This window comes from Pseudonaja textilis, chromosome 1 (genome assembly GCF_049901715.1).
Source record: "Pseudonaja textilis isolate UNSWEBS1 chromosome 1, rPseTex1.2, whole genome shotgun sequence".
NCBI lineage: Eukaryota > Metazoa > Chordata > Lepidosauria > Squamata > Elapidae > Pseudonaja > Pseudonaja textilis.
The window spans coordinates 67,389,991-67,406,180 of NC_141990.1; the positions used below are offsets into that span (position 1 = coordinate 67,389,991).

The 16,190-nt window shown below is 35.5% G+C and overlaps 1 protein-coding gene across 1 annotated transcript in view; it reads right to left on the minus strand.

Moving 5' to 3' along the window:
* The window catches only part of FMN2 (formin 2), a 187,112-nt gene that overhangs the window by 144,432 nt on the left and 26,490 nt on the right, over positions 1-16,190 (minus strand). Inside the window, 3 exon segments of the mRNA XM_087937054.1 lie at positions 2,839-2,900; positions 8,402-8,549; positions 15,004-15,170. Of these exon segments, the coding sequence (XP_087793180.1) occupies positions 2,839-2,900; positions 8,402-8,549; positions 15,004-15,170 (377 nt within the window).

Here is a 16,190-nt window from a genome sequence, read left to right on the forward strand (position 1 = left end):
TAGAATCCCTTGAGTAAGATCAACAGGTGGTGAAAACATACACAACTGTGTACCCCGAGGCCTCTTTTCAAGGTTGTAGAAGAACTTTGCGACTTTCCCCCCAATGAACATACAATAGGTTGGTGTTCCTCTATGCTACAACTGCACAGCCTTAGCTACTGCTATAGCAAGAGAGAATAAAGGGCCTATTGGTTGGGTGGGGGAGGGGAGGAAGGGAAAGGGTCATTTCAAAGTCACCACTTTTCATTCAAGAATGACTATGGTAGATACTACAGAAAGCCCAGGACTCACTCAAGTGGATTGGTAGAATGAAAATTGGTATTCACTCTATTGTATCTTTGGAAACTGCATAACAGTGCTTAATGCTGTGGGAAAGGCAACACTCTTTTGGTTTAATTGAAATTGGGTAAAAAGGAAAAGGGAGAAGCTACTGAACCACAGAGGAGCATTAAACTACCGCTGTTTCCAATTCCTACTCTTGGAGAAAGAGTCCTATGCTTACCAGAGCATAAATTTGGGGGAAATGATGTTTTCCCTAATTCTATGCTTCCAACATGAAATCTTGATTTCTAAAGGGCAGTTACATGATGAAGGAAACCACTGGTGTAGAAATACATCATAATGGACTTCTCTTTAAATTTCACATCTGTAACTATTGAATATGTGTCCAGAAAATAAGATGATTCAGGAAAGCTGAAGGTAATGGAAATTCTCATTAAAGATTTATAATAAGAAATGTTCAATATTTGGTGTTTAATGGTGTTATTTCCGGGATCTGGGCTGCATCTTTTTCAACAATCTTAGTACAAGGAACAGCCAATTTATTACATTCCATAATAATTTTTCTAGATTCATGTACGCATTTCGTTCAGTATATTATTTCTCTTCAGACTAAAAAATAAATTTATCGAAGTGATTAGAGGTCAAATTCTAATACATTCCATAGTTCAGAAGCCAAATGAAAAATCTTTCCCCCCCCCCCAAAAAAACCCCTCCCTCTAATAGCTGTTCTGGGTTCTTTCTCCTAAGCATTGTTTTTTTCTATTTAACATTTAGCATTAAATAACAAAGTCAAATTATTGTCTGTCTGGCTATGTTTCACACCATTAATTTCACGCTTGCAATTATTGATATCTTGAGTGTTTTTCTTCCTTGTCTTTAAAAAAGGAAAAGTGGGAAAAATATCCATGAAAAATTAACAGATATTTGCATATGAGACTAAATGAATATATTCATTTTAAAAACTGCCTGAAAATGTGAGGTGATAGGCTTGCATGTGTAGCTTTCAAATAGCCTTGCATACTTTGACCCAGGCTTTTCCATTGTTACACAGTAACTTGTGGAATCCCGAGGCTTTTATTTAAAAAGGCTTGTATCTAGCAACAACAAAACACAGGTAGTCCTCATTTAGTGACAGCCTCAACCAGTGACCATTTGCAGTTATGGAAGTGATAAAAAAGTAACTTTGCGACCAGCGCCCACATTTATGATCTTGGAGTGCTCTCTGTTGGTCATAAGTTTGCCATTACAGTCAGCTAGTACACATTGTCTTGTGTCTTTTTTTTCCTCTTCTCCTTTTGCAGAATGGTGAGCTTCCAAGAACAAGATACTGTATTTATTCTTGAGCTGCTTTTCTCTGCAGCCCAGTGCATTCCTAAAAAGTGCTAACTGCAAGTTAACAAGCTCAGTTCTATGACTGATGAAATTGATTAGAATCTACTGCAGGCAGCAACTATGCCTGAAACTGACAGGTTCCTCATCAGTTTCACATTAAAGAGTTTTGTTTGCCTCCTAAGTGGCTCTCTTTAATGTGTGTTCCCCATTGTATGCCTGGTCACTCTCTTGTATTCCCCTTATATTTATATAATATAAATACCTTCCTCCTTAAAGTAGCCACTACATCTTTCCTCAGGCTAACATACTGTAGAAGAAAGAGGAGCTGCTTTAATGAATGGCACACAAACCATTTTTCTGACCAAAATCCAAAATATTGCTTCCTGATGGGCACTGCCTTAGTATCTATTACCATTCACATATTTAGTCCCTTCAGCACTTAAGTATTTTGCCATTAACACATTCTGGATAATAAAGCAGCTATATAAGTTTAGGTTTAGAATATAATTGTTTTGACGGACTATAAGTTAAAGCAAGCTATACGTGTGCCCAATTATCTTCTCCTCTGCGCATCATGCCATTCCAAGTTTCTCTTTCGGAATATGTTATGAACAATAAACAAAACAGAACCAATGAAGCCACTGCTTGTTACTCCTGATTATAAATTTAAAACAAACATTTCCAGGGGTGTTTTTTTTTTAAATTTAAACTCATTTAAATCACAATATAGAAATAACAAAAAAGTAACCTTTCTTTCTACTGCCACGATGCTAAGCAAACTTCCTTAAGAATGAACACTTTTATTATAGAGAAGAATAATCTAACACAAAATCATTAAAATGGACTCTGTAACTGTAAGCATATGAAGCTAGTTTCTTTTGATGAAATGTGGGGAAGGAAGCGGGGGGAGGAAAAATGGACAGTCAATCCAAAGATTTTTCAAGTTGCACAGATGCTGATACTGAGTTGTATGCTGTTATCCCACCTCCTAGTGCTTTGGTTTGGCCCCTTCCAGGCCTTTGGCCCAAAGATGTATTCCTATCACTGATTCTGAAAAGTAAACTTAAAATCAAATTATGTTATGCTAAGAAATATAACCAAGGGCTGTACTTCGTATGTTGTAAGAGATTTGTTTTCCATTTAAATATTGTCTTTAGCAATAGTAATTTAAATAGGGAAAGTTTGAATATACTGTAGTTAAGTATTCTCCTAGCAAGATCTTACCTGTACCTGTTGAACAATCTCTGTATCTTCTGTCTCTGTTGCCTCAGCAGCAGCTTCGGGTTCTGGGTTGGGAAGTAAAATTAAAAATTATTTTTATTGTTCCAAATATTAAGCTATCTTGAAAGGCTCATGGCTCCTAGATACACATATCTAATATAGAGACACATAATTTCTTTGATTTTAAGGTGTCTTATTTTCCTCCATTTCTGAGCTGAATCATGCAGTGACTCGGTGCGATGGCTTATTTAAATTATCCTCAATAGGAAGTGTATTTTTTTAGGGATTTATAATTACCTTTTCCAGGTCATCTGATGAATCAAGCATCAGATGCCACCATGTTGTACTGATTAGAGGGGGAAAACGAGAAATAGAAACGCTTTCATGGTTGAAAGTAAGATACGTTTAGAGAAAGAGACTATTCAGGATTAATTTTTTACAAGAAAAATCTTAGTATGATCACTTCTGTTTCTACTGTTGGCATCATAAAGAACATCGAATACATATTGACTGTTAAGACTATAATAAATTATTTTGACATTCTACCCTCTAATGAAAAATTACTCTTCAGTTGTTTTAAATCACAATATTTTCTACTAAGACAATTATTTAAATTGGATATGACGTTTTCTAACTCATTAACTTATATAATAATCGTGCATATTCATTCACATTCAATTTAACTTTCCTCTAAACCCTAACATCGACCATTTACTGTCCGCATGAATGAAAAGAACTGAAGATAGTCACAAAGTAATTTTTACCAATAAGCAAATTTCAGTGCTTGATTCAGTTTGAATAATTAAAATCAATACTGCATAGTTAAATGTACTTTTAAAAGAGCACACTCATCAATAGTACAAAGACAGAAACATTTAGCTGACCTGCAAGAGACTGGCTGGAAAAACCTCCCCCAGAAGATGTAAGTACCAAACTGTATGATTTATAACTAAATTTTATACTGCTGACTATCAGAACATGATGGCAGTATTAGACAAAACAAAAGATCAGAATAAAACAAACTGCGATATCAATTAAAAGTTAAATTAGAAATGTCAACAATTAGAAAACAGGTCACAAAAATGTATCTTTAATGCCTTTTTAAAGGCATTAAAGGCATTTTAAAATATTAGCAACTTTGGTTCTCTAATTTCATCAGGAATGAGCAGTGCAACAGAGATGGTACTGACTGGGAAGAACTTTAAACTTGCATTTAGAGAGATGTATAATCTCTTTGCTGAATGCATTTCTAGTGAAGGTAATGTTTTATCAATTACAACAACTTTCCAAGCAGCATTGAAAAAAACATTTCTCCCCCTACCTGCATATTTAACAAACTGTAGTACAATCACTTGGGGCAGGATTGCCTTCCTCCACGTGACACTCATATCTTTTCATGTATGTTATATGTCGTGACAACCTTGCTGATTATGCAGTCTAGTACTCCACACCGGAGGTAAGAATTCTAGAAGAAAATGTCTAACTCTTATCATGAACATGGTCTCAACTTTCAAGTGCTGATATTCCTGGTTCTATACCAGGAGTCCCTCACCTCCGGTCCATGGCCCATTACTTGGTCGTGGCTTGCTACCAGCTGCAGCCCACTGGGAACTGGGCTACACAAGCAGCTGGTGAGCTCATGAAGCTCCATTGTGCATAGCAATAGCAATAGCACTTAGAGTTATATACCACTTTACAGGGCTTTAAAGCCCTCTCTAAGTGGTTTACAGAGTCATCCTATTGCCCCCAACAATTTGGGTCCTCATTTTACCCACCTTGGAAGAATGGAAGGCCGAGACAACCTTGAGCCTGGTGAGATTGGAACTTGCATGCCTGGAATTAGATTGCACATGTGAAACCATCCCCTCCTGCCCACAGCACTGCCACCACAAGCCAGTCCACAGAGCCAGAAAGGTTGAAGTTTGCTGATCTATATCAATAACTTCCAGAGTAAGGGAAATCAATTCTACCTACCATATGTGGGGCAAGAGCAAGTGACAAGGGCTGAAGGATAGAAATGAATGACAACTATTTTAGGAAGAAACCATTGTGGAATCTTTCTTGACTGGGACTGTAAGGAAGCTTACAGAAACATTGTTAACAAGTATTCATGGAATTCAGGAGTACATATCCTTGCCTGCAATAAAAGAATATGTGCTTCTTTGGAAACCATTATAATAATGAATATAGCAGAATCAAATACTGACACAATGAAGTAATTTAAATTAACATGGAAGATCATATATCCTAAATTACTCTACTGATTATTTTTAAAATCCCCATTATTCCCACAATTGTAAAATCTGAAGTATTTAATGACGGAGTGAAGAACAGAGCTCTAGAGTAATATAAACAGGGATGTACCTGCTGCAATTAGCTGGCTGATGATTTAAGCTACTTTCACTCCATATGTGATTTTCCCAGACTGTATTCCCAACAGTAAGGAGTTTTTTTTATCTTTCTATGCAGAAACATTTACACTGCAGCCAGTTTTAAAATGATAATGCCCATGGAGTGTAGTATATTAAGCTAGAGAGAGAAATCAATATGTTGTTCTTTTCAACATATTGAATCATTTATTTCCTCCATTTATTTTCTCCATTTCTAATCTGGCTGATTCTGGGCAGCAAATCCAGTTTGTATTACCAAGCTTCCCTTGGTTGTCTAAGTAGTTATTGGGGGGGGGGGGGGGAGGGGGGGGGAATCAGAAATAAAATTCCCTTTTCTCCTTCTAAAACTATTAAAACCTACCTACCCAATTTGTGCAACAACAAATACTGTAGATATAGTCTGTGGGATTGAAGAAAATTTTCAAGAAGGATGATGACAATGATCTAATTTGTTTTGTGTTCCATTCCATTCCATTTAACCTGCTATTTTCAATACTCTTCAGGCTAACCTAGGTATGTACTGTATGGTGTATGTATGTATGTATGTATGTATGTATGTATGTATGTATGTATGTGTATATATATATTCTTAAGTTTTCGCAGGTACTTACATGTATGGTATTCAGCTTTGTTCGGGTATTTTCCCACATCATTATAGTTGTGCTTTAAAAGTTGTAGCAACGTTTGGGCAGAATCTCATCTGCCATCATCAGACTTCTGTATTGTGTTCTGTACTTCTGTACTTTGTACAGACTTCTGTACTTTGTATTCATCTGTGAGTCAGACTTTTCAAGTCTGACTCACAGACAAACACAATACAGAAGTCTGATGATGGCAGATGAGATTCTGCCAAAACGTTCTCCCCGCGGGAGTAAACCCGAATAACCAAAGATCCATATATTTATATATATATATATACATATACATATACGTATACATGTACATGTTTTCATAGATTTTCATGGGCACAGGTATGTAGGTCTAGGTGTGTTCGGGTCTTTTCCCATGTAAAATTAAGAGTATCTTGGCAATGTTTCAGCAAGGTCCCACTTGCGATCCTCAGGCTGGTGCTTTCGGCTTTGCACTGGCATGAAGCCGAAAGCACCAGCCTGAGGATGGCGAGTGGGACCTCGCTGAAACATCGCCAAGATACTCTTAATTTTACATGGGAAAAGAAAAAAAAAACAAATATACACAAACACACACACACAAATTTGGATACAAAAAAATTGTACTAATTAATTTTAATTTTGCTAGTTAATTGGACATACTTACTGAGACATTTGAGTATGTTTTTTTTCAATAAAAATCAAAACATAGCACTTAGCATCCCAGAGGAAAGCACTAAGAATTTAGAACCATCAACATTGGTTCTAAAGCATTCTTCCCAAGACAATATTTCCACTGGATGTATTTCTATGGATGTTAAGACTAGGAAGAGGTCAAGCCAGTATTTGAAAATCAGAAATGAATTTTTAAAAACTGAAGAAATGACAGCTCATTGAGTGGTTAATTTATTTAAATGTCAGAGCAAGTTGAATATACAGAATACACATTTTCATCCTAAAATTGATTCATAGAAATTATAGTGGTAATTGCAAGAGAACAATTGCCACTATATGATTGCCACTATATTGCCTTTCCTGATTAAGAATAATGTACCAACAACAAGCAAAGCAAATTACAGAATATAACATTAACTCCTCTATTGTTATGTTAATACCATTGTTACCCAGATGATAAATCTAAAACAATAACAGATATAAAGTAAAAATAAACCAGAAATCCACCAACTATCAGTTAAAAAGTATTAAACCAAAAGTAATATTTAAAACAAAGGTACTGGTCTTTTACTATACCCACACAAACTTTAGCTATTACATTGCACAAATAATGAATTGTTTTACATCCTAGAGAAGGTTCATGTAAAATTTATCTGGCCTCCCAGGGAATTTATCTATTAGGGGCACAATGTAGATTGATCTAATTAAATATAATATGGTTTCAATCTCCATATCAGAGATAGTTGACCTTTTGTAATTTTAAGTTCAAATGTTTTAAGTGCCATTAAATATGGGGATGGCCAGTCACAAGACACCACTTAATGGAAAGGGTGAAATAAAAAGTCCAGTACTTTTCTCCAAAAATATCATAAAAAGGCAAACAAAACCTGAAGTATAAAGTCACTACTTTCAATTCTGCTGTTCACTGTTCTGCGCAGCACTTGTTTCAGTGACTCTACCTAAATCATTGTTATATATATTTCTTTAAAATGCATTTATTCCTCCAAACGGAAGCAGAAAGAAAGCATGCCAAAATCATTCTTCTCAAATTCATTACCCAGTTAGATATACTGCTGATATATTATTTTAAATATATAATTTAAAGAAAGTTCTGTTCAACTTTATCTTCATCATTTCACCATAATTTTCTGCTTCACCATTTCTTCATGTCTTTTCTCCTTTGTCCCGTCCCTCCTCTAACTGCACCTCAAGCAATTTGACAGCTTTAGAGGCAAACAGGATATCAATATAAAATCAAAGTGGAGAAAGATAAAATGCTCATGAACAGTAAGAGCAAAATAGGTGCAATAGTTGGAGCAGTGAAATGGGATTGGGGAGACTCAGCTCCACATTAACAACCCACCAATAGGTTGTTACTTCTTGATAGACTGCCAATGCCACATGGACAAATACTGTATTTTTATTTTGTTGTGTTGATATTTGCTTTGCAAATTATCTCAGGAAGTATTTTAAACTTTTTTTTAAAAAAAGGAATGAAAATGGGCAAATTGCTATTAAGGCCCTTAAATCTTCTCCCTAAAATGAACTTCCTTTTTTGCTGAAGCTTCAAAATTAAATGTTGATCCAGTGGAAAAAAATAATGGAAAATTAATTTCACAGTCTCATGTGAAATATATTGTATGATATGGAGTGTGTGAATACAAAACTTCCATTTCACCTTTTCTTTATTTTATTTATATGGTGCCTTTCATTTAGAAGCTCATACCAGCATCCACAGCATTCCTTCCTCATATTGTTCTTCACAGGAAGAACTTTTGAGGTAGCATTGGCTTTTTAAAAAATAGAATTAAAATAAATTAATAGAAATGTTGGCTTTAAATACAGGCTTAAAGATTTGGTAGTTACTGGCATCACTTCCATGTACCCACTTACCTTTCTTTATATGGTGTACTTTCTGTTCTTCCTCTGGAGGCTTTGGTGCTGGCCACACTGATGGAGTTCTCCTTGGAAATCTTCCTTCCGTGTAATCTGATGAATGAGTGGGTTGATTGACTGCAGCCCAAGTATAAAGCTGATCTTGCTTTATTTACAAGACAAAAACAAAATACAAACATTATGCATTTTCAAAGCTATTATCTCTCAACTGCTTTTAACCATTAAGTGCTGCTCCAGACTTTGTTTTTACATTTTACTTCATGAAACCTAAAATTGAATTTATTTAAAAAAAAAATCTTGGATCTATATTTGCTGAGCTAGCAGTATTAAAAAGTCCACCTTTATATCTGCCTTATAAATAACACCAGAATATTAAATATTTTAAGTCAAAGTTTCTGGAGAACTCAATTGTATGAACAAAATTATCTTGATCTTGTGCAAAGAAAGACTTCAGGGGAATCCCAATTACCTGTCAACAGGGTAGAGAACATTTAAAACTAAATTGTGTATTGGGACAGCACACACTGAACTCAGAAGCAACTAAAGGAGTTGCTTGGGTTGTTTGTTAGCCCAGTCAATTTAATTCATAAACACAATGCCATCCTCATGTTGCTGTGGAACAATACCTTGGGCATAGCAAATCTAAAATGAACTTTTTATTGACCTTTTAAAAACATAAATTGTGAATAACAAGTTTATCTTAGAATTTGACCTAATTTAATGGTATATTAGACTAAGGTGTAATATTGGTCAGCTTGTTTACTGAAGTTGCCATGATAAGATTTGTTAATTTAGCTTACTAAAGCTGAAAACTGTAATTTATAAATTTACTAGTACTTTAAAAAGTATTGAAGCTGTAACAGTATTATATATGTAATAATTGCTGAAAACATGACTGTTATATCCCAAGTACCTCATGTATTACTATAAAGGAAATATCAGTAAAAATACTATACATATATATCTTTTAAAAACTCCCTTTATACAACCATGTAGCTCCTATCTGGGATATTTTAAAGGATTATATAAATCTGGGGTCTGGGAAGAAATTATAAAGTCATCTTTGAAATTCACATGATAACCCATTTCTATTTTCCTTGCCTAGCAGCACTGACAGCTATTTGCAAATGGCAACCTTTATACTTTGTAAAACCTCATTCATGCTCATGCACACAAAAAGTTTTTGAAGCAAAACCCGGCATAGCTGCTGAAAATACAGAAAACAATCAATTCTTAATACAACACAGCAATGTTATAGTTTTACGATATTAGCATATATACAGCTTTTCATCACAAAAATTGAACATTTAACTATGAAATTTATATTTTTGTCTTCCTTTCTCTTCTTTCCCTTGATAAATCAGATAGAAGTTTACCTTTCATACCTTTGCAGAAGTCATTTTGGTTTACAAGGAAGGAAAGTTCTTTATTGCTACTGTCATATATATATATCAACCATCCAGTTTTTCTTTAAAACTTTCAATAACAATAACACAATAATTGCAATACAAACTTTTCATCTGTTATTAAGCAGAGTAGCTCAGCAAGCAGCTGCTGACGAAATGTATATTATATATCCTCTTTCACAATGATGTCGGCTTCTGGTTTAAAACTGCGGAGCTATCTTATAAGGGCGAGGCACCCTGTTTGCCTGCAGAATCTGGAGAGTGCATCCAGTTTCTAATCAATACAGCTACTGCCTTCTCTCATTACTTTCACCCAAACAGTTCTAATTTGCTCACAGATCTACCTCTATTCTAGTTTACAAAACAGTTACTTCCTATTGATAGGAAATTACATTGTTAACTGCAATGTTATCCGTTAAAGCCGTAGAGTACTTACATTAAGAGCAAACCAGATGAGACCTGCAAGCTGAATTATAAGAATGCTATTATCTTGTTTGTTTCTATACTGACGTAGACAGACTCATCTTATGAATAAGTAAATATCAACTAAAATCTTACAGCGCAGTTAGATATTTTAAGAAGACAAGCTCAGGATCCAAAAAGATCTTGACAGATTTGAACAATGGGCCCTTTCCAACAAAATGAAATGTGGAGAAAAGCAAGGTTTTATACCTGGGCAGGAAAAACCAAAGCTACAAGTACAGATTACTGGCTTAAAAACAGTAACTGTGAGAGGGACCTTGGAGTCCTAGTGGACAATCATTTAAATATGAGTCAGTAGTGTGCGGCAGCAGCCAAAAAAAGCTAATATAATCCTTGGTTGAATAAACAGAGGCATAGAAACAAAATCACGTGAAGTATTAGCATCACTTTATAAAACCGTAGTAATACCTGGACCACGGCATCCAGTTTTGATCACCACATCACAAAAAAGATGTTGAGACGTTGGAAAAAGTACAAAGAAGAGCAAAGAAGTTAATTAAAGGCCTGTAGACAAAAACATATGAAGAACAGCAGGATTTGGAACTAGGGGGACATGATAGCAGTATTCCAGTGTTTGAGTGGCTGCTACAAAGAGGAGGGAATCAATTTATTTTCCAAAGCTCCAGAGTGCAGGACAAGAAACAATGGATGGAAATTAATCAAGGAGAAAAACAACCTAGAATTAGGGAGAAACTTCCTAACAGTGCGGACAATTAATTGATAGAACAGCTTGCCTTCAGAAGTTGTGGGTGTTTCATCATTGGAGGTTTTCAAGAAGAGACTGGAGAGTCACTTGTCTGAAATGGTATAGGATCTCCTGCTTGAGTAGTGGGCTGGACTAGAAGACCTCCAAGGTCCCTTCCAGCTCTATTCTGCTTCTGATCCTGAACTCATAGCACCCTCTGTTTACAATAGTATCAGCTCTTGGAAAATCCCCAAACAAGGAAAATTTAAGAGTCATGTGTGATAAAAATTGAATTAAATAATTCCACACTTAAACACTTTAAACAGTTGAAAGGAACTTACAATGACTTTTAGTCAGCAATAGGAAGGAAGGAAGAGAGGGAGGGAGGGAGGGAGGGAGGGAGGAAGGAAGGAAGGAAGGAAGGAAGGAAGGAAGGAAGGAAGGAAGGAAGGAAATGAGATGAGATGAGATGAGATGAGATGAGATGAGATGGAGGGAAGAGACAAAATAAAAAGTACTGGGAAATTAAAGGACAGATATTACTGGAAATTCTATTTTCTCTTCTTTTGATTTGAATTTTCTTGAACATTTTCCAGTTTTTTTTAATAATAAAACGTTCCAGGTATAACAAAAGACTAATGCCATTTCCAAAAAGCCTCCTTACTTGTTTTTAATCATTCACTTTTGATTAACAGATAATAGGCTTTTCTTTCAGAAAAAATTAGCAGTGCATCCTACTAAAATGTTTGTTTACTTCCCAAAGCCTTCCCAAGACTTGCTTTGTTATCTGGTCTAAAGAATGTAAATGTTGAGAGTAGAATGAAGTTTTGCAAAATCAAGTTTCTCAGAATGTCCCTGTTTGTCTCCAAAGTAAGAATGTATTTCAAAACAAGATTAGAACAGAATCCCTAAATAGGCATGCCCCAGCATTGAGGAATATGCTAAGCATTGTCTGGTGGTTTGACTTATCCAGAAAGTTCTGTTCTATGCTATTTGTGAGCAAAGAAAGACAAGAAAACAGACATGCTCTTATTGCAGTCATGTTCTTATTGCAAGCAATTGGAGATAAACCTTCAATGTTCATACCACTGATAGTTTCTTGTTCAATGTTCAGAAAAGTGGATGCTGTTCTTTAGACATGAAGTCTCTTGTATAATACTCAGAGCCTGCCAGTGACTCAGCTGCAAGGAAAACTGGGATGAGTCACTGGTTCCTGTCATTAAAATCCCATATCAGAAGAAGGAGAATGACATGATTCACATGTGTGTCTATCAGTTCTTGATGCAACATCTGAAATCTTGCTCATTCTGAAAGGCTTACACATATCTCCCAGGCAGGAATGCAGAATATGAGCCCACCGCATGGATGCTGAGATTCAGAGAGTCTTCCAAAAATAAATGTGTCTTCATTTTGCAGCACGTTGTATAATTTTGATGTGAACTGGACATAAAAATATGCCCATAGACACCTGCTGCCAAATGTAATACCTTAAAAGGACTTGTCTGTGCTGGCTATGGGTGGGTTTTTGAGCTTGAATTCATGTGTCTATTGGTATGGAACTTCCAAAACTTTACGTAAGATCGATTACTATACTGAGGTTTTGGTGTATACATACACACTGCTGCTCATAGGGTATTTTCTATAAATATGTCTTAATTTCAATTGCCAATTTTTTTCTTTCTGTTTTGTCTACTAAAGTGTCAAGACATCCTTTGTTTTCCTACTGAGCTAAGGATGTGTGGATAAATTATTTTGCTTATTTGGGGTTTATCCTATAAAGTTCTTTCTTTGCTTGCTAGTATTCTACGTTGTCTTTCATTCAAAACCTTAGGGCAGAATATGAAGCTGGAATTAAAAATAAATAACAGTTTAGGCTGTTGCTTGAAGTATTGTTTGGGATTTTGTTTTGTTTTTTTGCTGCAAATTCTATTTTTCTTGAAATTTGCATTTTGAGTGAAACTCATCCGTCTGTTGACATATAGGCCTAGAATAGGAAAATACTAACTGAAGGGACTTAAAATGCGTTACTGCATTTTTCTATGTACTTCCATGGTTTCCTATGGCCACTCTTTTCTTTTCTTTTAAAATACTACCTTTTGCCAATTTTTTCCAAGGCCTAAAGACAAATATTCCAGTCAGCCTCTGACTAAATGTCCAAAAGAAAGCATTTTATATTTTACTTGAAAAAAGCATCTTTTCTAAGTATATTCTAAGATTCTGCATAATGTTGGGGCAAATATGTTTCCTGTAGGCAGGAAATATTTGTTTTATAATTATTTTTATCCGTTTCATTTAATTAATATATTGCGTTATTAAGTAATTTACTAAGTATAATTGACTGCATGGCCTAGGATCATGAAATAAAGTATAAGAACAATTTATCGATATCTGCCAATATCTTGCTTACAGAGTTTTCAAACAACCAAAACTATTATTTTTATACATGGACATCACCAGAGAGAGTCCATCCACAGCAATCAGATTGACTATATTGTTGATAGAAGGAGGTGGAAGAGCTCAATTATAACAGCTAAGAGATGGCCAGGGGCTGACTATGGAACAGATTATAAATTGCTCATGTGCAAACTCCAAGTAAAATTAAAGCAGAAGAAAGCCAACCAGTTTCCACAATACGGTCTGGAGCATATACTGCCATTTTCAAGGAAAACATAAGACATCACTTGAAGTCCTACATGTTAATAATGGTGAACAGAAAAACTGTACGATGAACTTAAAGAAATTTCATGAATATAAAAAGAGACTGCCAGAAAATAAGAAAGCAAAGTGGATGTTAGAACAAACTGTAGAAATTGCCAAGAGGAGAAGCCCAAGCCAAGAAAGATAAAGATGTTAGGAAAGAACTTAAACAAGTTCAGAAACTTATTAGAAGATACAAATTATATATCTACCCCTTCAAAGATCAGAATTGTGCAAGCAATGTTTTTCCTTATGATACTCTATAGAAATGGAAATTGGACTCTGAAGAAGCAGGATAGAAACAGCATTCAAGCTTTTGAATGTTTTTGGAGAAAATTTCCAAGAATAACCAGGAATACAAACAAATGGATCACTGAAGGAAATGGATAATTTTGTTCTCATTCGAGAAACAAATGACTAGGCTCAAATTATCCGCCTTCAGATGCATTATACAAAGACCGAACTTCATGGAAAAATCTAGAATGGTGGGAAAACTGGAAGAAAAGAGAAGACAACAATCAATAACAAGGCTGACAGATCCAAATGCTTAGTGGTGATGGGCACATTATATTAGAAGATATGAAGAACAGTTTGAGAGCAGATCCTTCTGGAGAAAACCTATCTTTGTGACTGGTAAAAATTGACACCTGTTTGATGGCATTTCTATTTAATCAATTGATAATATACGTTAGTATATATTAATATATAGGTAATCCTCAATGTAGGACTAGTCCCCTAGCAACCATTTGAAGATAGAACAGACCTCCCCAGAGCTACTTAGGATCTATTTTTAAAGTTCAATAGCTGCACAGACACACACACACAAACCCATAGTCAAGTAATTGCATTTTGAGCCACTTGGCAACTGAGTCACCTTTATGACTGCTCCATCCTGTAGTTATGTGACTATGGACTGTAACATTTTTTTTGCCAGTTTCTGGTGTTTGCTTCTAGCAAAAAAACACCCATTAGGAAAAATGAATTTGCTTAACAACCATAGCATTTGCTTCATGACATTTGCTTAAAGACTGCTGCAATTTAAAAAAAAACAGGTCCGATCACATGATGCCATGACTTATGATAACAACAACTTAGAACTGTAATTCCAGGCTTGATTACAATTGCAAGTCAAGAACGACCTGTGCTGAAAAAGCCCACATGGGTTAAAAAGATAGTACAAAATAAGAAAATGTAAAGGACATAATATCTTATGGACATTTAAATGACAACCCAAAGTAAGCATCTTAAGAATGGGATGCAAACATAAAAGAGCAAACTATCACAAGAATCTCTGTTAAATAGAAATAAGTGTTTAAGCTATGGCTTACATCAAATGCTGGAGCATTTTGTTGTGCATTCTGACTACTTGGCTCTCTGAAGCAGTCACTGAAGGGGAGCAAAAGACCCATTGCAATGATCCAAGAACAAAGCTTCTCTGCTTCTTCTTGGGGTGCGTTCTCCTGTTGACTGGAGAGCTTTTCTAGCAGAGTTCGCCCTGGAGGAAAAGAAAAGGGTTAATGAGTTAAGGTTAGAGTCACCACCATCTGTGACACATCACAATCTGATGGGTAGAAAATATTATCAGACATCATGTGTGAATAAAGCACCTCTTCAAATGCTTTACTCTGGCTTCTTATCTGATAAGCATCAACACCATCATGACAATATGATTTAGGTGACACCATCTTGGGTTTGGATAGGCCATTTTGGTACAGTAACTGCTACTTTAAGAGCAACAGTTTCAGAGAGTTAAGTACTAACTACAGAGACTTACAGGCTGCTCGATCATCTGTCGGGAGGTCCTTTGCTTCAGTTATATCTCTTGCATGCATCATGATCACATAGAAGTAGATTGGAGGATTATATCAGCTGCTTGTACAATCTATTCCATAGTTTGCTCTGCTGTAGTTAAGTGCTCAGCAAATAGCATTGCCTTTTCATAGCGTAATTAAATTGCTGCCCACAGGGTACTAAAACTTAAATTTTCATTATAAAGATAAGTTCTTAAATGTAAAATAGTATTTAACCTATAACCTGCTGTTTATCTGGGAAGATTTATTGGATGAAGCATCAAGCTTATTTATAGACAAACATTCCAAAAAGTTCTGCCTGACAGTGAAATGTGGGGGGAAAAAAGAAAGAGATTGAGTATAATTATCTTAAACTATTGCTGTACTTATAGGGGCCAGCTCTTCTACTGGTCAGCTCTTTTCTGAGCTTACCAAGCTCTTAAGAGTATGATTAGAAGTGGGAGGTTGTGTGGTAGCAACAATCTACCAAAGGATGCTTTTTCTGCACTGAAATAGAATTCTGCCAGGAACTGGAACTGTTTAAATTGAGATATGTTATATCTAACTTCATTGCCCTTGACCATCTTAACAAAAAGCAACATTTAAAAATACGTGTGCTTAAATAAATAAAGAGGAGATCTTTGACACCAAAGCTCATAAACTGAACTACATAAATGAGAAGCATGGTATAGTGGTTTAGGTCTTGGGTTGGAAGAAGGCAGACC